This window comes from Nomascus leucogenys, chromosome 23, assembly GCF_006542625.1.
Source record: "Nomascus leucogenys isolate Asia chromosome 23, Asia_NLE_v1, whole genome shotgun sequence".
NCBI classification, from domain to species: Eukaryota; Metazoa; Chordata; class Mammalia; order Primates; family Hylobatidae; genus Nomascus; species Nomascus leucogenys.
This window is the reverse complement of record NC_044403.1, coordinates 5,690,496-5,710,706: the sequence shown is the minus strand read 5'-3', so window position 1 is coordinate 5,710,706 and position 20,211 is coordinate 5,690,496. Positions and strand designations below refer to the sequence as shown.

At 36.5% G+C, this 20,211-nt stretch overlaps 1 protein-coding gene across 8 annotated transcripts in view; it reads left to right on the top strand.

The window, feature by feature from the left end:
* CCDC91 (coiled-coil domain containing 91) overlaps positions 1-20,211 on the top strand; it is a 356,684-nt gene that overhangs the window by 160,710 nt on the left and 175,763 nt on the right. For all 8 annotated transcript variants that reach the window (XM_030804474.1, XM_030804476.1, XM_030804471.1 and 5 more), the window contains one exon: positions 12,714-12,791. In XM_030804474.1, the coding sequence (XP_030660334.1) occupies positions 12,714-12,791 (78 nt within the window). The remainder of the gene's footprint in view (positions 1-12,713; positions 12,792-20,211) is intronic.

Below are 20,211 nucleotides of genomic sequence, written 5' to 3'. Positions count from 1 at the left end.
CCCTCTCCCACTGTCAGTATCTTTGAGCAGGGCTAGTTTTATGAGTGTACAACCTCTGTATTTGCACAGGGCCCTGTGCTTATAAGGGCCTCATGCTTGGTTTAATCTGCTATTAACATCTTTAATTTCTTAGTTTTTGCGTGAGGTTTCCACATTTTTATTTTATGCTGAGTCTCAAAAATTATTTAGCTGGTCTTTCTTGCTTGGTTTGATAACATCCTCTAGAGAAGGTCCATTTAGTCTCCTGTCTGGTGAGGATAATCCAGGCTAAACAGGAAGGATTTCAGGGCCTTTATATTTACTGTGGAAACTTTAACTCCTTTTCTTGTTTACTGTGGTATTCCTGCCCTCATCTGTGCCTAACGTTCCCAGTTTAGAGACCTTCTGTATTCCCTGCTTGAGAGAATAGACCCTCATTCCTCTGTTACAACTGTATAGGGTCAAGCTCTGCAGGATGGTAGAAGTGATCTGGGGAGGACTACATCTTAAGCAAACTTTCAGGCAGTCATCCTGCTCTTAGCATTCCTTTTACCTACTCTTCCAGAGTACTTTGCTGCTGCCAAATCCTGAGTATTTTGGGTTTTCTGCAGTGTTATTGAATTATTTTTCACTTTTCACACTGCTTCTTTAAGATTCAGTTTTTTTTTTCATTTTGCTATTAAAGTTAGCACACATGCATCTGCTTTTAGTCTTTTATTTTCTCAACTTTGACTCTTTGCCTTTATACCTTTGTACTATTACAAGCAAAACAAAACAAAACAAGACAGAAAACCTACACTCTTTCAGATGTTTTAGTTGCATTTTAGGTGGCAGCAACGGTAGGTACCTATGAATAATCTGCCATTTCTTTTAAAGATCTGGTATTATTGCTATTAATTTTTATTATTAAGATCTGTGTTAAATAGTTGATATTCTGTTTAGGAGAGGTAATTTAGACAAATAATTATTTTTAGATGATTAATTTAGACAAGTAATTATTTTTAACATGTAGGTAAGAAGTAATTTGAAAAAGGCCATGTCATAATCAGGAGAAATATCTTATTATATTAATGTACTGGTGTCCCGGGCATACACTGGACAAAGTAGAAGTTGAGGTACTTGAAGTTTTTTGGTGTGTGAAGGAAGAAGCTCATTCAAAGGACAGTGGAAAAGTACAGTATTTGATTTCTAGGGCTGCTATAACAAATTACCACAAACTTGGTGGACTGAAATACAGGAAATCTATTCTTTCACAGTTCTGGGGATTAGAAGTTTGAAATTAATGTGTAGGCAGGGCCACACTCCCTCTGAAGGTACTATGGGAAAATCTTTCCTGGTCTCCTCCAGTTTCTCATGGCACGTGACATTTCCTGGCTTCTGGCAGTATGACTGACTCCAATTTCTGCTTCTGTCTTCTCATGGCCCTCTTCCCTGTGTCTCAAATCTCCCTCTCTTTTCTCTTATAAGGGAATCAGTCATTGAATTTAGGGCACAGTCATAAATCTTTACCTCATGGGTCCTTAATTATAATGCAAAGACCCTATTTCCAAATAAGATTACATTCACAGGTACCAAGGATTAGGACTTGGGCAAAACTTTGTAGGGGCACAATTCAATCTGTTACTGTGTTCTTCCTGGCCCCACAAAATTCCTGTCCTTCACTGTGCAAAATACACTGACTGAGTCCTAATGTTCCCAGAAATCTCAACTCAATAAAACATCAGCTTTACATTCAAAATCTCATCTAAATAACATTAACTCAAAAGTCTCAATGTCATCATCTGAATCATCTAAACCAGATGAGGGTGAGACTGAGTGTGATCGAAGTTCTTTTACTGGTAGACCTGTGAAACTAGAAAACAAGTCATCTGCTTTCAGAATACAATGGTGGTGCAGGCACCAGATTCCCATCTGAAAGAGAAAATTGGAGAAATAAAGGAATCACCAGTTCCAAACAAATTTAAAACACAAGAAGGAAAATTCATTAGGTTCAAGGCCTAAGACTAATCCTCTATGGCTTGATGCTTTGCCTTCTAAGCCCATGACTACAGTTGGGTGAGTTTCTGGACTTGTGACTCTAGTTTGATTATTGTCTGGGCCTGTGCTCCAGGTCAGTTGCCCTCTGTGCCCATGGCCCTGGCCTGGTTATGTTTTCTACTTGCAGTTCTGTTGCCATCTGTGCCTGTGGCTCTGCTGGCCTCTGCCTCTGCACCCATGGCTCAAGCTATGCCTCTGGGCCCTGGACTTTGCAACCATAAATCTAACCTCAGGTCATTCCTCCTTTTTTTTTTTCCTGAAGATTAGCACATATTTATAGCTTCCTGGTCTAATCAGCCTACTTCCTCCCTGTAGAATCTCAGCAGTCTGACAGTCATTCTTCATTTCATTTATTTCTGCTGCATCCTAGGCTTCATCCTAGGCTTGCTGTGTATCTCCTTCATCCTAGGCTTGCTGTATTTCTCTTAGTACACCATTTTCAAAAAACCTTGTGAATCCTCTGAGTTAAGGGGATTCATGCTATTAGACAAATGAGTTCTCCACAAATCTTTTCTGGATAACCCAGAAAGGCATGCCTTGGAGATACTGCAGAGTTTGGTTCCAGGCCACTGCAGTAAAGCAAATATTGCAGTAAGTGAATCAGATGAATTTTTTTGTTTCTTAGAGTACATAAAAGTTACATTTATACTATACTGTAGATTATTGTATGTAATACCGTTCATGTCTAAAAAACGTACCTAAATTAAAACGCTTATTGCTAAAACATGCTAACAATCACCTGAGCTTTCATTGAATCATAATCCTTTTGCTGGTGAAGGATTTTGCCTCAATGTTGATAGCTGCTGTTGATAAGAGTGGTGGTTGCTGAAGGTTGGTATGGCTGTTGCAGTTTCTTAAAGTGAAACTACAATGAAGTTTGCTGCATCTATTGACTCTTGCTTTCATGAAAGAGTCCTCTGTAACATGCAGTGCTGTGTGATAGCATTTTACCCAAAATAAAACTTCTTTCAAAATTGGAGTCAGTTCTCTCAATTCCTGCCAGTGCTTTGTCAATTAAGTTTATGTAGTAATATTCCAAATCCCTGGTGGCCATTTCAACAATGTTCACAGCATCTTCACCAGAAGTAGATTCCATCTCAAGAAACCACTTTCTTTGTTTGTTCCTAAGAAGCAACTCCTTATCTGTTCAGGTGTTATGTAATTGCAGCAGTTCAGTCACATCTTTTACTTACAACTCTAGTTTTCTTGCTATTTCTACCACATCTGTGGTGGAAAGGAATTTTTTATTATTATTATTATTATTATTATTATTATTATTTTAGCAGTAGTTCTCAACAATGGTCTTAAAATATTTGGTAAACCATACCGTAAACAGATGTGCTGTCATCCAGGCTTTGTTCTTCCACTGATAGAACACAGGCAGAGCAGCATAATGCTTAAGGGCCCTGGATTTTGTAGTTGGTAAGTGAGCATTGACTTCCACTTAAAGGCACCAACTGCATTAGCCCCTAACAAGAGTGTCAGCCTGTCCTTTCAAACTTTGAAGCCAGTCATTGACTTCTTCCCTCTGGTTGTGAAAGTCCTGCATGTCATCTTCCAAGAGAAGAATGTTTTGTCTGCATTGCAGATCTGTTGTTTAGTGTTGCCACCTTCATTCACTATATTAGCTAGAACTTCTTGATAATTTGCTGCAGTTCTACATCAGTACTTGCTGCTTCACCTGACATTTTTATCTTATGGAGATGGCTTTTTTCCTTCGACATCATGAACCAATCTCTGATAACCTCAGATTTGTCTTCCGCAGCTTCGTAACCTTTCTCAGCCTTCACAGAATTGAAGAGAGTTATGGCCTTGTTCTGAATTAGGCTTTGGCTTAGGGGGGAATGTTGTGGCTTTTTCAGTCTTCTCTCTAGACCGCTAAAACTTTCTCCATATCAGCAATAAGGCTATATCACTTTCTTATCATTTATGTGTTCACTGGAGTAGCACTTTTAATTTCCTCCAAAAACTTATCCTTTGCATTCATTCCCAACTTGGCTGCTGACCTGAGAGGCCTTGGTTTTGGCTGTTCTCAGCTTTTCATATGCCTTCCTCACTAAGGTTAATTATTTCTAGCTTTTGATTTAAAGTGAGAGCCATATGACTCTCTCTGTCATTTGAACATTTAGCTGTTATTATAGGGTTATTAATTGGCCTGATTTCAATATTACTGTGTCTCAGGGAATAGAGAGGCTCTAGGAGAGAGGGGTAGATGGGGAAATGGCTGGTTGTTCAGTCAAAACACATACAACATTTATTAAGTTTGCTATCTGATATGGGCATGGTTTGTAGCACCTGAAAACAATAGTAACGTCAAAGATAACTGATCACAGATCACTGTAATAGATGAACTAATAATGAAAAATTTTGAAATATTGTTACAATTACCAAATTTGACACAGAGACACAGGGTGAGCACACAACTGTTGGAAAAATGGTGCTGATTCATGGGGGAAACAGCACACATTGGGGCCAGTTGGAAGTTGGAGGGTGGGAGGAGGGAGAGGATCAGGAAAAACAACTAATGGGTAGTAGGCTTAATACCTGTATGATGAAATCATCTATACAATAAACCCCTATAACCCAAGTTTTCTATGTAACAAACCTTCATGTGTACCCCTGAACTTAAAAGCATTCAATTTGTAAAAAATGCAGTATCTGTGAAGCACAGTATAATGAAGTACAGTAAAATGAATTACATGCACTTAGTGGCTTAAAACAGCAGAAAATTATGTTGTGGAGGTCACAGTTTTAAAAATCAACATCTTGGCAGGGTCATACTGCCTCCAAATGATCTAGGGGGAATACTTCTTTACCTCTTCCAGCTTCTATTAGTGCCTGATATTCTTCAGCATATGGCAGTATAACTCCATCCTCTACTTCTTTCTTCACATGCCTTTCTACTCTACATCTCTGTCTCAAATCTTCCTCTTCTTTCTCTTGTAAGAATACCAATAATTGGACTTTGGGCCCACCCTATAAGTCCAGGATGATCTCATCTTGTGATTCTTAACTAATTGTATCTACAAAGACACTATTTCCAAATAAGGTTACATGCACAGCTACCAGGTTTTAGGACTTGGACAAACCTTTTAGGGAGAACATAATTCAACCCACTACAAGTACCACTTTTAGTATATTTAAATATATGAAGGCAAATAATAATATTGTGGACAGAAAAACTCACTCCGTAGATAAATGATAAGAGCATTAAAAAGTGATTTTTAGTGTTCAGCCATTTTCCTTTTTTTGATCAAATTTTAAAATGTGTTGAGATGCTGTGTTATTAGAAGGTTCCGTTCTGCTTCTGGGGTTAAAATTTAATCAAACTTTGGAGACCAGACTTAAAATGGGAAAAGTCATACAATATTACAAGAATTCTAGAGTGTTTTAGATTCTTATTGATTGGGACGTTTGTAGATTTATTGTGTATATATAGGTTACAGGACTTTTCTTTAACATTCAGTGACTAGAAATTGTTTCTTGCTATAACCACAAAGTAGGGATGATTTGTTGTAATTGTCCCATACAAGTAGGCACAGCTAGTCTTAGGATTGCAAACTTTGCTCTTCCCTTCTCCCTCCTGCCTCTCCTTTTTTCCTCCTCTTTTATCCCTCTTTCTCCTTCCCTCACTGTCCTTCCTTTCCTTGATATTTTCCTCTACGTACATCGTTTTCTTCCTTCTTTCTGCCTTCTATTTTTTTTTTTCCTCCTGTGCTTGGCCTGAGTTAGTTTTGAGCATCTGCCTTTCAAGGCTCCATGCCTTTGAAGATCTTAACAAAGCTAAAGATAAATAATAATCTGAATCTGATGCTAATAAACTGAATCCGATGCAAAGTGGAGTTTCTTTCCTATTGGAGCACTTGATAAGGTGACATTGAAGTAGCAGTGGGAACAGAGCCAATCCAATCAATAAATTAACCAGGATCTCAGCTGGGGTTTTGCAAAAGGCTACATTTCTCAGGCTGTGTAGGATTTGGCCTTCATTCTTTAACAGAATGTGGTTGGTAGAGGACATGTTGTGCTAATGGAGAATTGACAATGGCAACAATCATGGCACTGTTGTAAACATGTCATCTTCTCTTATGAATTTCATTTGAGTAGTTGTTTTCACCTTCAGGGTGATGAATTTAGTGTGACCTGTTTATTCATTCCTCTTTTGCTCACCACCAATTTCTTTCCTTAATGTTTTGCCTTAGACATGGATATGAAATTGTCATTTCTGGGGTTTGTAAATTAACATACAGGAAAATTACTAATGTGCTTGTATGAGTAGATTGTGAGGTCCTTTGCATACCTTCCCCACTGTATCTGTTAGGAGAATTCCAGGAGAAATTTGCTTTTTTAATCCTGTTTTTGATTGAGAGGATTCAGCAAAGCTGATGGCTTTGGATTCTGCATGCCATGAAATTCATGCCATGTGTTAAGGCAGCCATTATTGGCATAGGAACAGTGATTAAAATTAGTCTTTTGAGATTTTGGTTATCTTACTCTAGAGGGACAATCTTATTAAGGGCATCCATTTTAGTATTGGAGATAGAATCCTATGGCAAAATTATTTATTTCCATTTGTAATATTTATACTTTTAGACTGATTCTTATCATGTGTGTTTTTTTTCTTCCATTTTATATTTGTCTAAATTTGGAATTAGTTTGTGAGACTGGGGATGATTTTGAAGGGCCTGTCACGTGCTGTTATTTGTTACTACATGTATAGAGAGACTGAGAAATGAGACAGAATGTAGAGGTGGAGACTAAACATTTATTCTGTGGGAAAGACTTCTGTTGCATAATGTTGTATCACGCTCGTGAAACCTACTTTTGTTGCAAGGATTATGGCTCCTTTAGGAAAAACAACCAGGCTTATTGCAGCTGTCAAGTGATGTGGTTGATGAGAACTGAAGAGGTGTTGTTTTGTTGTTTTTCTTCTGTATTGATGGTATGCACATATGGTATAATCTTATCTTTTTTGCACTACTCTGGCATTTATAATTAGGCCATTTAGGTGTGTTGGATTTTTCAGATTTTGGGAGGGGTAATTTTGTACCATTTCTCATTCCGAATTTTTTCATGTATGGGTTGTATGTTATCACACCATCTTTATTTTGATTTCTTGCCCCACAGATTTCCTTTTGGAATATCTGGAGGTGTTTGTGTCTGCCTTCTCCAATACAGGTGATTAGTTGTTGTGAAAGGGATGTAATCTTGTGGCTTCCAAGAAGGTGGTGGTGAAGCCTATATTGGAAAACCTTTCTCAATCAGATATTATTTGGCTAATTATGTTCTATATTAGAAGACCTTTCTCAATCAGATAATATTTGCTAATTATGTTCTATATTGGAAAACCTTTCTCAATCAGATATTATTTGCTAATTATGTTCTGGTAGGCTAATTATAGACTGGCTCTTGACCAAATAATTTGGAAGGTGAAAAGCAGCTGCTTTCTGATAGATGGAATATAATGTGGTTAGTTGATCTTTGGAATTTCTTTATCTTTTTAAGATCACTGTAATAATTCATTCCAAACACATCAATTAAATGCTGACTTTTAGTCATCCATGTAGCAGAGGATCCTGTTGCTATGCATGAATTAATTTCTTAGAAGTGATTAGTAGAGGTTCTACTTGGCAATTGCCAACAAAAATAGAATATGAGCTTTTTAAAAGAAAGCCTTGATTCAGATATTCATATCACGTGTTGTCATCAATATACCAGTGATGGTTACCAAAAAAATTTTTTGTTAATATTTCTTTTTTTTGGAAAGCACCTTTATTTGTTGATTGTATAGTTCCTTGTTTACATGTGTATCTATTAAAAAATTTCTTGAATACTCATCATGTCCAGGCATATTAAGAGTATGAGACTTAGGTATATTTAATCATTTTAGCTAAGAAGCAGTTGGGATTGGAGCAGTTATGGGTAGTGGAGGCTCGGTTGGAATATGCTTCCATTTACCTTTGAAAAGCACCTTTGCATCAGTTTTGTCAGACCAAAATTTCTGGTTAGCAGTAATAAATTGATGAATGACTATTTCAGATTTTACAGACCACGACTAGTTATATGTCTTTGCTTCACCAGAATGTATGAAATATGATATGTGATTCTGTGTTTTATTGAGTTATAAACAGAAAACATACCTATTGATGAGGGAGTGAGAATACATTCAAATAGCTTGATTTTTGATAGGATATTTTCAAATAAGCGTTAGGGTGGCTATCAGGAGATCTGATTTAGGCTTTGCTGTGCCCTTATTGAACAATACCTGGCACACAATCATATTATTTTAGTGACCTTGAACAAATTTTTTGACTTATCTGGGCCTCAGTAACCTCATTTATAAAATGAACGTATTGAAATAGTTCACTTTTGAAGTCTCTTTTTGCTTAAAAATTCCATAATTTTATTTAAGGTGAGGATATTTGCCTTTGTCATCTCTTTCTAGTGATGTTTTGGGGTTTGACATTTTGAAAGAAGGTTATCGTTGTGGTCAAATTTGGCTTGACTCCTTTAAAGACAGGCTGTAAATATTTGGCTCTATATTCTTGAAATGAATTTTAGTATGACTACTTGGTTATTCCTGTGGACAGATTGTTGTGTCACAGTGTGGTTGTATGATTGCCATTAGTAACTTTGAAGTAAGCAAAGGAGGGTTAATTGATCTATTTGTAACATACTGTATTATAGGATAGCATTAAGGAAGTTGGAAGTGTATCTCAGAAATAATTTATTCCATCTCCCTCTTTTAACAGATAGAGAAATGTACCCAAAAGATGTTTTTTAATTTATATGCTTAGCTTGTATCAGAAAAAGAACATTGATTTTATTCTCATTCAGTCATTCAACAAACATCTACTTGAACCTGTCAAGGAGCCTCCTTTTGAAGACCAGGGTGTGAATAATGTTATTAACATTTTTATTTTGACGTAAAGTAGTTCTGTCTGTAGTTCTGTCTCCCTCTGATGAAGAAGGAAACACCTTTCGCACTTCCCAAATATATTTGGCCTTCAAATCTTGGCCATTCTATTTCTTCTTTATTCAGTGCTTATTGACTGAGCTGACATACTATATAAGGCACCATTTAAGGTACATGTATTCAGTGTCAAGTAAAATTTCACGCTCTCAAATTGTATTGTCAAAGTGTGAAATCTTTCTGATGTCCTTTTTTCCTCACTTTAATAAGCGCCATAGTGTTGTGGAGTACTAGCACTACCTCTTCCAATATAGTGGGGGCACACAGGAATGAACAATAAGTGTAATACATAGTGATAGGTGCTATGAGAAAAAGCATGATTAGTGGATATTGATCAGTGGTGTACTATTTTATATAAGTGGTCAGGAAAAGTCTCTCTAGTAAGATAATTTTTGAGCATGATGTAGAGGAAGTGAACATGCAATATCTAGGGTAAATAGCATTTGAAGCACAGCAGCAAATAGCAAGTATAGCAAGTGTAATAGTCTTACACTTTTAACAGCATACCAATACTTTTTTTTTTCTTTTTGAGACAGAGTCTTGCTCTGTTGCCCAGGCTGGAGTGCAGTGGCGCGATCTTGGCTCACCGCAACCTCTGCCTCCCAGGTTCAAGTGATTCTCCTTCCTCAGCCTCCCGAGTAGCTGGGACTACAGGCTCCCACTACCACGCCTGGCTAATTTTTGTATTTTTAGTACAGACAGGGTTTCACTATGTTGGCCAGGCTGGTCTCGAACTCCTGACCTCGTGATCTGCCCGCCTTGGCCTCCCAAAGTGCTGGGATTACAGGCGTGAGCCACAGCACCCAGCCTACCCACCAATACTTTTTAATGACTAATGTCATTATTCAGAGCCATCGATATTGAGTGATTACACTATATTGAAATGATATACATTTATTTTCAATTTGTAATTAGGCCAAAGAATATATTCTTCTTTAGTTTCACTTAAGGCATCTAGGGTAATTTGCTTTGCTTTAGGCTACTTAACTCTAATTTTTAAAGATTTTTGAACTTTTTTGGTAGTCTCTTCAATTTTTAAATTAGTAATAGGTATTGTCAAGAAAGAAAATAATATTTAATCAGGTAAGTTTAAAAAATCCTAATTTTAGTAAAGGTAAACAGATTACTTTTGAGTTTGTCAGAGGTTTTAATATGTGAATATATGTTGTTAATTTCCACAATTTGTTTGACCATGGTAGCCTATTTTATATTAGCTTTTCTATTTTGTAAAGCACTCTCTGGGTAACACTAGTGTATCTGACTGCATATATCCCCAGGGTAGGATATATGCATCCCAAGAACTGCCTATGATGATCCACTAGGTTATAAACGTAAAATGGCAGAATATTTCTATTTACTTTTAAAAATCTTGAGCAATGAGAATAAAAGCTATGCTAATATTTAGTATATGGGTTGGTGCTTTTGCCTTACCTAGGTCCTTACATGAAACAGTAATATACTATTTGTGAAATAACTTGACATGAATGGGAGTTCCAAAGTGATGAGTTTTAGTGATGTCCTCATTTGTTTGCTTGTTTATAGTGTAGTATATTACAGGAATTTTCTTAAGCAGGTAAATGGATTTAGTTATTATTACCTAGTTTTAACTAAATGAGCTCCCACAAAAATGTGAAACTATTTTAAAATAGATCGTTGCCATGAAACATGGATTTATAATCATACTAACAAAAATCTGTGTTTTTGACAATTGCCGTTGATTCTTTATGATTAGGTAGTTGAATAAATTGTGATTTAGCTGTAATATGACAAGATAAAGGGCTTACCAGAAAAAAGAATAAGATGTTGATAATGAAATGGAACCTGTTTAATCATTAAGGTATAATAAGTAAGGGGAATTGATGAAAAAGGAAGTGGTAGCAGTAAATGGACAAGAACTATCAGCATTCTCTTTTATCCTAAATATAGTTGCAGCTTAATTTTCTCTCAGCGCTCCTTCAAGTGACAGTGAGTTATCCTTTGCAGTCATTCACGGTGGGTCACAGGCTGGCAGAGGCAGTGCCAGTTGCAGCACGTGTCTTCTGCTGTCATCTTAGGCAGTGACACCCAGCAAGCCAGTGTCAGAAGCGGAGTGTGTGGAAGATTGTATAGGAGGTTTATGTGGTTCATCACTACAACCAACTTGGCATTAGTATAATAAATCCCACTTGATTGAGATGTATTCTTTATGTCACTAGGTTTAATTTGCTATTATTTTCTTTAGGATTTTAGTTTTTGTATTTATAAAAGAGATTTAACTCATAATTTTCTTTTCTTCTAAACAACTTTGCAGATTTTGGTATAAGGGGTATGTTGTCCCAATAAAATATGGTAGGGAGTATTCCTTATTTTCACATTCTCTGGAAGAGTTTGTGGAAGATATCTGTTAATTTTTTCTTAAATATTTCTTAAAATTCACCTATTAAGCTTTCTGTGTGTAGAGATTCCATGTGTCTGGAGAATTTTTTGTGTATGTGTTTGTTTATTTAGTTAATACAGGTGCAGTTTCTTTAACACATATAGGACTATTCAAATTTTGTAATTCTTGTTTTAGTTTTGGTAAATTGTGTTTTTTATTTTAGTAGTTTTAAAATTTTATGTAAAATTTTATATTTATTGATATATTTTGTAATATCTTCTCATTTTAGAAATACTTATAGATTATATAATGTACCACATTCATGCCTGATGTTGGAAGTTTTGTGGGTTTTTTCACTTCATTATTTATCATCTTACTACTTGTTTCACTTTTTTCTCGTCTTTTTTCTCTTTTTGCTTTCTTTGGCTTAATCTGTCCTATATGTCTTTTAAAAGATTTAAAAAATATTTTCCATCATATTAAATATTCCTTTTGCTGTAGTCTTTATTTTTTTTCACTCTCTTTTGGTTTCCTAATTCTGTTTCTGGCTCTCTTTCATCTGATTGTGTCATCTATTGAGTTATTAACAGTACATATTCCATAGATCTAGAATTTCTATTTTATGGATTCCAGTTCTCTGGTGAAAATCTCTATCCTATCTGTTTTCTCCATTTCCCTTCTGTTTTTTTTGGATGTGTTAAGAACTCTTATATACATTTTAAAAACTCTGTGATAACTAGCATCGAAACCACCTGTGGACCTATCTCTGGACCTATTTCTTTTGTTTTATTTGTTTTCTCTGTGTGTGTGGGGGGGTGGGGGCTGGTGTTTCTTTTTGGTTTTGTCTGTTGTTATTTCTGATAATTTTGTTTCGGAAGCTGGACATCATATTTGAAAAACTGGAAGGACTGTAGGATGTTAACAGTGTCCAAAGAGACTTCATCCTTTCCTGTCCTAGGTGGGTAGAATTGGAGGCTAATCATATTCCACTGGTTCTCAAACTTTGGGATGTATTAGAAATAAAGAGGCCAAGGTTTGTTGCAGTGACGCGGGGTTTCCCGTCTCTTGATTCAGGTCAAGAATTGGCAGATGCCCCAAGGGAAAGCACCTTTGCCTTGTGTTATCTCACCTCTCAATATGGTTTTCCTTTTTCTCTTATTTCCCTTTAATTCCTCATTGCCTCAGTGTTCCCCAGTACTTTTAAGCAAAGCTTTTATATATATATATATATATTCTCTTTGTTTCCAGCTGTAGCATTGATGTGCCACAAACCACTGAATCATTTGTGGAAGCAGCAAAAGCCTATGGTTTTATTATTTTGAAAACAAAACAGAAGAAAAACTCATGGTTTTAGTTTCTTTTTTCTTTCAGGAAAAACATAAACAAGAATTGGAAGACATGAGGAAAGCTGGTCACGAAGCCCTCAGCATTATTGTGGATGAATATAAGGTAGAGATTTGAGAGTGTTGTTTACTTTTTTAAACCTTGGATAACTTTAGTAAAAAATGTACACATATAGGTATGTGCAAACATATACAAATTGTATGTGTAGTCTTATTTTGCTATAGAATTTCTTTCCATTCAGCAATAAATATCCATTGAAAGCATACTCAGTGGATTACAAAGGTAATATTAGACACTGTTCTGGATTTGAGAAAGTTTGAGAATATTTGAGAATATAGTATCAGCAGGTGAAGAAATTCAAGTACAAAATAATATAGAATTAGTTGCTAGATTATCTTTTTTGTCTCTGCTGTGGTTCCTCTGACAGGAAAAAAATTAAGGCATGAAATATATCAGAAAAAATATTATATCTTTTTGCTTTTCTTTTCTTAAACAAATTAGATAGATTTGGGTACACTTTAGCAATAACAGAAATTATAATGTCAGTATCATAGATATACAGTAAAACATTAATATTTAAAATTATTTTAAAAATTATTCGATTCTGTGCCTGCATAAGCTGAAATATTTAAAGCACATTGAGCATTTAATGTCAGATTTTTATTTCCCTTTAAACTTCATGTTAGATTATTTTTCTTTTACAAATAATTAAGGAATGAATATGTTTTTATTAAAATAAAATTCAAACAATTCTCCCCGGAAGTAACCAGTATTGGCAGTTCCATTGTACATTCTTCTAACAGATTTCTCCATCTACTTGTACATACTTATGTGCTCATAACATGCTATATAGTTTTGAATTGATTTAAAAAATGCTATCTTACTAAATTTACTCTTTCTTGCTGTATTTACTCACTCACTTGGAGATATTTTTATGTCAGTACATATAAGCTTTTCCTATTTTTGTTACTCTTCTTTAGTTTTCACAGTATAAATATACCATAATTTGTTTAACCATACATGTTTAGATAGGCATTTTGTTTTCCATTGTTCATTATAATATTAAATATAAAAAATTATCTCTATTACAGTTAGAATATAGAAATTTTTGTGTTGTTGATTAAACTTCCTCACTAGACTTGTTAGAAGTTAATGTCATTTTAGTTGATAATTTAGTGTCAAAAGCTTCCTTAAGAAATCATTTGGGCCGGGCATGGTAGCTCACGCCTGTAATCCCAGCACTTCGGGAGGCTGAGGCGGGTGGAACACGAGGTCAGGAGATTGAGACCATCCTGGCTAACATGGTGAAACCCCGTCTCTACTAAAAATACAAAAAATTAGCCGGGCACGGTGGCAGGTGCCTGTAGTCCCAGCTACTCGGGAGGCTGAGGCAGGAGAATGGCGTGAATCCGGGAGGCGGAGCTTGCAGTGAGCCGAGATTGCGCCACTGCACGCTAGCCTGGGCAACACAGCAAGGCTCTGTCTCAAAAAAAAAAAAAAAAAAAAAAAAAAAAAAAAAATCATTTGGATAAAAGTAGGAAACAAAGTAGATACAGAATTAAGTGAAAAGTGTTTTTTTTTTTTTCTTCACCTAGGGTATTAAAATAGTCTACTGGATATGTCTTAGGACATGAGAGGCCATTTTTGTGACCATACCCAATATAGTAGTTGATGCTCATTGTTAAAAAGGTCATTAAAAAATATCTGATTTTGGTGGAGCATGGTGATTCACATCTGTAATCCCAACACTTTGGGAGGCCGAGGCGGGCAGATCACCTGAGGTCGGGGGTTCCAGACCAGCCTGGTCAACATGGCGAAACCCCGTTTCTACTAAAAATATAAAAATTAGCTGGGCATGGTGGTGCACACCTGTAATCCAAGCTACTTGGGGAGACTGAGGCAGGAGAATCGCTTGAATCTGGGAGGCGGAGGTTGCAGTGAGCCGAGACTGCGTCATTGCACTCCTGCCTGGGTGACAGAGCGAGACTCCGTCTCAAAAAAAAAAAAAAAAAAACAAAAACAAAAAACAAACTCTGATTTTTATAGCAATAATTGGCCCTTTTATAATGTTTTTAATATTTTTTCTATTAATATAAACCAGTTTTACAGTCATTGAGTTGAGGAAAAGTCCTATATTATTATAGTATTGATTTTGACAACTTATTTTATCCCTAACGCTGAGGGTGGGAAGAATTAAAATGCAATTGGCCAGTATTGAAATTTATAACAATAAATATGTTTGCAGCAAAGAAAATATTGTGTAGTTAGAACCAAAAAATGATTTAAAACATCCAAAGCAACCTGTTTAGACAAACAGCTAAGCACACTCACAATAACAAGTAATTTTTCATTAATTTTTTTTATTATTAAAATAAAAGCCGTATTTTTATTTTATTATATTAAAAGCCGTATTTTACTGTAGTATATGAAAATTTGATAGATGATTTGTTAATTATTAGGTATTTCAAAAGGAAACCAAAATATCTCTAGTTACTATTGTTAACAAAAGTTGTGTGAACATTCTCTTTGCATTTATTCATTTCTTAATTCAACAAAGATTATTGATTATCTTCTTTATGCCAGGGATTATTGTAAATACAGCAGTGAGCAAAATATTCAAATCCTTGTTTCAGTGGGATATAATTCCACATCTACATTCCATGACTACGTATGATATTTAGGAAGGAAGGAACTTAAAGTCATAGCATTCCTTGACATTTCAGTTTTCAGGGCTTCACACTTTTACTTCACCCTCCCCTGTAAGTGTTTACTCAAATATGCAACTGGAATAGAAAAATCTGCCACTATCTCACCACCAGTCCTGGCTCCTGGGGATCTTACATCCTTCTAGTTATCCTGGACTAGATGTAATCAATCACGTTTTTCCTGTCCCAGTTGAGCTGAAATATTGTTGAGGAGTTTGAAAAAATACTCCTTAGAAAAAAAAGTGGAAAATACCAAGTAAAGTAAAACAAAAATGGCAAAAGCCTAAAATGTAATGCACAGGAAGATAACTTATCTTTGTATAAACTTCTGCTTCCAGAAATATGAAGACACAACTTTTTATATTTTTCCTACTTAGCAGAGATTGAGAAAAACTGGATATTTTATATAAAAATATAGTCCCTGAAGTAAGTCCCTGAAAGTAAGACAGAAACAGGCAGACTAGCTAGGAACCATGAGACCCAAGTAACTACATAGTAGTGGGTTCCCTGGATTTCCTTTTTACCCTTTTTGTCCCACCAATGTACTGGAGAAGTGAGTAACCCAGAAATAGCAATGGGCATATAGAAACAAACCTCACGAAAAGCCTACTCTCTCTAACCAAAAGCCTCCACCTACTAAGACAGAAAACTATTAGATAATAGCCATTCTACTTCCACCAAACACCATAGGAAGAAATGGTAGTGAAGGCTTCTTAGAGAGAAATTAGATTTCACTTTCATCAGGTTATAAATGAGGAACTCTTCTATCTTTTCACTGGGGTGGTGATAAAGAAGGTGGAGCAGGGAACTAGGACTTTAATTCATGCTGGGTAATAAGCCCCCTTCCTACGACTGTCGGGGTAGGCCATCTAGGAAACTAGACTTCTGCCCTAAGCTGGTGTTGATGAGGTATCACTTTTGCCTATGAGCCTGTAAAATCAAAAACAAGTAAGTTACTTCCAAGATACAGTGGTAGTACAGGCATTGGTAAATGGTCCCATTCAAAATAGAACAAATTGGCCAAAAAAAAGTAGCTACAGGCCCCATGTGAGTCTGAAACCCAGCAGGGCAGTCATTAAGTCTTAAATCTCCAAAATTATCTCCTTTGACTCCATGTCTCACATCCAGGGCATTCTGATACAAGAAGTAAGCTGCCAAGGCTTTGAGCAGCACTCCCCCTGAGGCTCTGCAGGGTACAGCCCTGTGGCTGCTTCCACAGGCTGGCATTGAGTGCCTACAGCTTTTTCAGGCATACAGTGCAAACTCTCAGAGGATCTACCATTCTGGAGTCTCGAAGATGGTGGTCCACTTCTCACAGTTCCACTAGGTAGTGTCCCAGTGGAGACTCTGTGTAGGGGATCCAACCCCACATTTCCCTTCTGCACTCCCCTAGTAGAGGTTCTCTGTGACGGCTCCTCCTCTGTAGCAAACTTCTGCCTGGACATCCAGGCATTTACATACATCCTCTGAAATCTAGGCAAAGGCTCCCAAATCTCAATCCTTGCCTTCTGTGCACCTGCAGTGCCAACACCACGTTGAAGCTACCAAGGCTTGGGGCTTACACCCTCTGAGGCAATGGACCGACCTGTACCTTGGCCCCTTTTAGCCACAGCTAGAGCTGGAGTAACTGGGACAGTGTGCCATGTCCAGAGACTGCATAGAGCAGTGGGGCCCTGAGACCATCCCACACAACCATTTTTCCCTCCTAGGCCTCTAGGGGTTATGGGAGGGGCTGCCATGAAGATCTTTAAAATGTCCTGAAGACATCTTCCCACTGTTTTGGCTATAAACATTCAACTCCTTGTTGCTTATGCAAATTACTGCATAATTTCTCCCCAGAAAATGGGTTTTTATTTTCTATTGCATGTTTGGTCAGTCTGCAAATTTTCCAAACTTTTATATTCTGCTTCCATTTTAAAAATAAGTTCCAATTTGAGATCATCTCTTTGTGAATGTATGACTGTGCACTTTCAGAAAAAGGTCACTTCTAGAATGCTTTGCTGCTTAGACATTTCTTCTGCCAGATATCCTAAATCATGTCTCTCAAGTTCAGCATTTTACAGATCTCTAGGGCAGGGGCAAAATGCCATGAGTCTCTTTGTTAAAGGATAGCAAGAATGACGTTTGCTCCAGATCTCAATAAGTTTCTCATCCCCCTCTGAGATCACCTCAGCGTGGACTTCATTGTCCGTATTAGTGTCAGTATTTTGGTCAAAACCATTCAACAAGTCTCTAGGAAGTTACAAACTTTCCCACATCTTCCTGTCTTCTTCTGAGCTCTCCAGTGTGTTTCAGCTTTCATCTTTTACCCAGTTCCCAATTTGCTTCCACATTTTCAGGTGTCTTTATAGCAGCTCCCCACTCCTGGTACCAATTTTTTGTATTAGTCAGTTTTCACACTGTTATAAAGAACTACTTGAGATTGGGTAATTTATAAAGAAAAGAGATTTAATTGACTCACAGTTCCACATTGCTGGGGAGACCTCAGAAAACTTGTAATCGTGGCAGAAGGCAAAGGAGAAGCAAGCACCTTCTTCGCAAGACAGCAGGAGAGAGAGATAGTGAAGTGGGAAGAGCCACACTTTTAAGCCGTCAGATCTCATGAGAACTCACCATTATCATGAGAACAGCATGGAGGGAATCACCCCCATGATCTAATCACTTCCTGCGAGGCCCTCCCCCTGACATGTGGGAATTATAATTCAAGATGAAGTTTGGGTGGGGACACAGAGCCAAACCATATCAGTCTTCCTGATGGATTCACTCTCTTATCATATTTTTTATCTCTAGTAAGATTTTTTTTTGGTATAAAGTCTATTTTTTTCTGATATTTAATATAGCCACTCCCATTCTATTTTGGTGGTGGTTTGTATAGCAGGGGTCCCTAACCCCCAGGCTGTGGACCGGTACCATTTGGTGGCCTGTTAGGAACTGGGCTGCACAGCAGGAAGTGTTGGTGGGCATGCAAGCATTACTTTCTGAGCTCCACCACCTCAGATAAGTGGCATTATATTCTCATAGCCATGCAAAACCCTATGGTGAACTGCACATGTGAGAGATCTAGGTTACATGCTCCTTATGAGAATGTAATGCCTGATGATCTGAAGTTTAACAATTTCATCCTGAAACCATCCCCTTTACCCTAGTCTGCAGAAAAGTTGTCTTCCATGATACCGTTTCCTGGTGCCAGAAAGGTTAGGGACTGCTGTATATATTTTCCCATCCTTTTACTTTGAACCAATTTGTGTCTTTGAATATAAAGTTTGTCTCTTGTACAAATAGAATTATATGCATATTATTTTAAACAGTTGCTTTTTAAATCAGGAAAAAAGAAGCAGCATCCAATTTTGCTGTCATTTAAAATTACCCTTATAATTACTGCTCCCTCCATACCAATGGGTTCTGCATCCATGAATTGAACATTGTATTCATGAGATGAGAAATCCATGGATATGGAGGGCCACATTTTTGTATCTGCAGGTTTCACAGAGCCAGGGGCTTGAACAATCTCAGATTTTCGTGTCCTAAATAGTCCTGGAATCAGTCCCTTTGGATATCAAGTGGCATCACTACCTTTACTGGCATGCTTTGTTTTTTCACATAGATCAAATTATTATCTGGATCTGCTTGCATTAGTGTTAAGAACTTCCTTTAGTATTTATTTTCTTCTTCAAATTTTATGGTTTTAGGTCTTAGATTTAAGTCTTTAATTCATCTTCAGTTGATTTTTGTGTATGGTGAGAAATAGAAATCCAGTTTTATTCTTCTATATGTGGATGTCCAGTTTTTCCAGCACCATTTGTTGAATAGGATGTCCTTTCCTCAATTTATGTTTTTATGTGCTTTATCAAAGATCACTTGGCTGTAAGCATTTGGCTTTATTTCTGGGTTCTCTATTCTGTTACATTGGTCTAAGTATCTAATTTTATACCAGTACCATACTGTTTTGATTACTACAGCTTTGTAGTATAATTTGAAATTGGGTAAATATGCTTCCAGATTTGCTTTTTTTGCTTAGGATTGCTTATTTGGGCTTTTTTGTTTTATATGAATTTTAGGATTATTTTTTCTATTTTGTGAACAACTATGTTGGTATTTTGATATTAATTCCATAGTATCTGTAGATTGCTTTGGGCAGTGTGGTCATTTTAATGATACTGATTCTTCCAGTCCATGATTATGAGATGTATTCTCATTTGTTTTTGTCATTAATGCTTTTTTTTTATTTTTTAGCAGTGTTTTGTAGTTCTCCTTATAGAGATCTTTGACCTACTTGGTTATATATATTCCTGGGTATTTAAAATTTTTTTTTGTAGCTATTGTAAATGGGATTGTGTTTTTTATTTTATTCTCACCTTTGTTGTTATTGGTGCTACTGATGTGTGTACATTGATTTTGTAACCTGAGACTTTACTGAATTCATTTATCAAATCTAAGTTTTTTGGAGGAGTCTTAGGGGTTTTCTAGGTATGCAGTCATGTCATTGGCAAATAGAGATAGTTCAAATTCCTGTTTTCCAATTTAGATGCACTTTATTTCTTTCTCTTGTCTGATTGCTGTGGGTAGGACTTCCAGTACTGTGTTGAATAGAGGTAGTGAAGATGGGCATCCTTGTCTTGTTTCAGGTCTTAGAGGAAATAATTTCAAATTTTTCCCATTCAGTATGATGTTGGCTGTGGTTTGGCATGTTTGGCTTTTATTACTTTGAGGAATGCCTCTTCTGTGCCTAGTTTGTTGGTGTCCTTTAGTATTTATTATAAGTTGTATCTCCTAACAATTAATTTGTGTATTTTTTCACTTGTATTCTTTAAAGTTAGTTA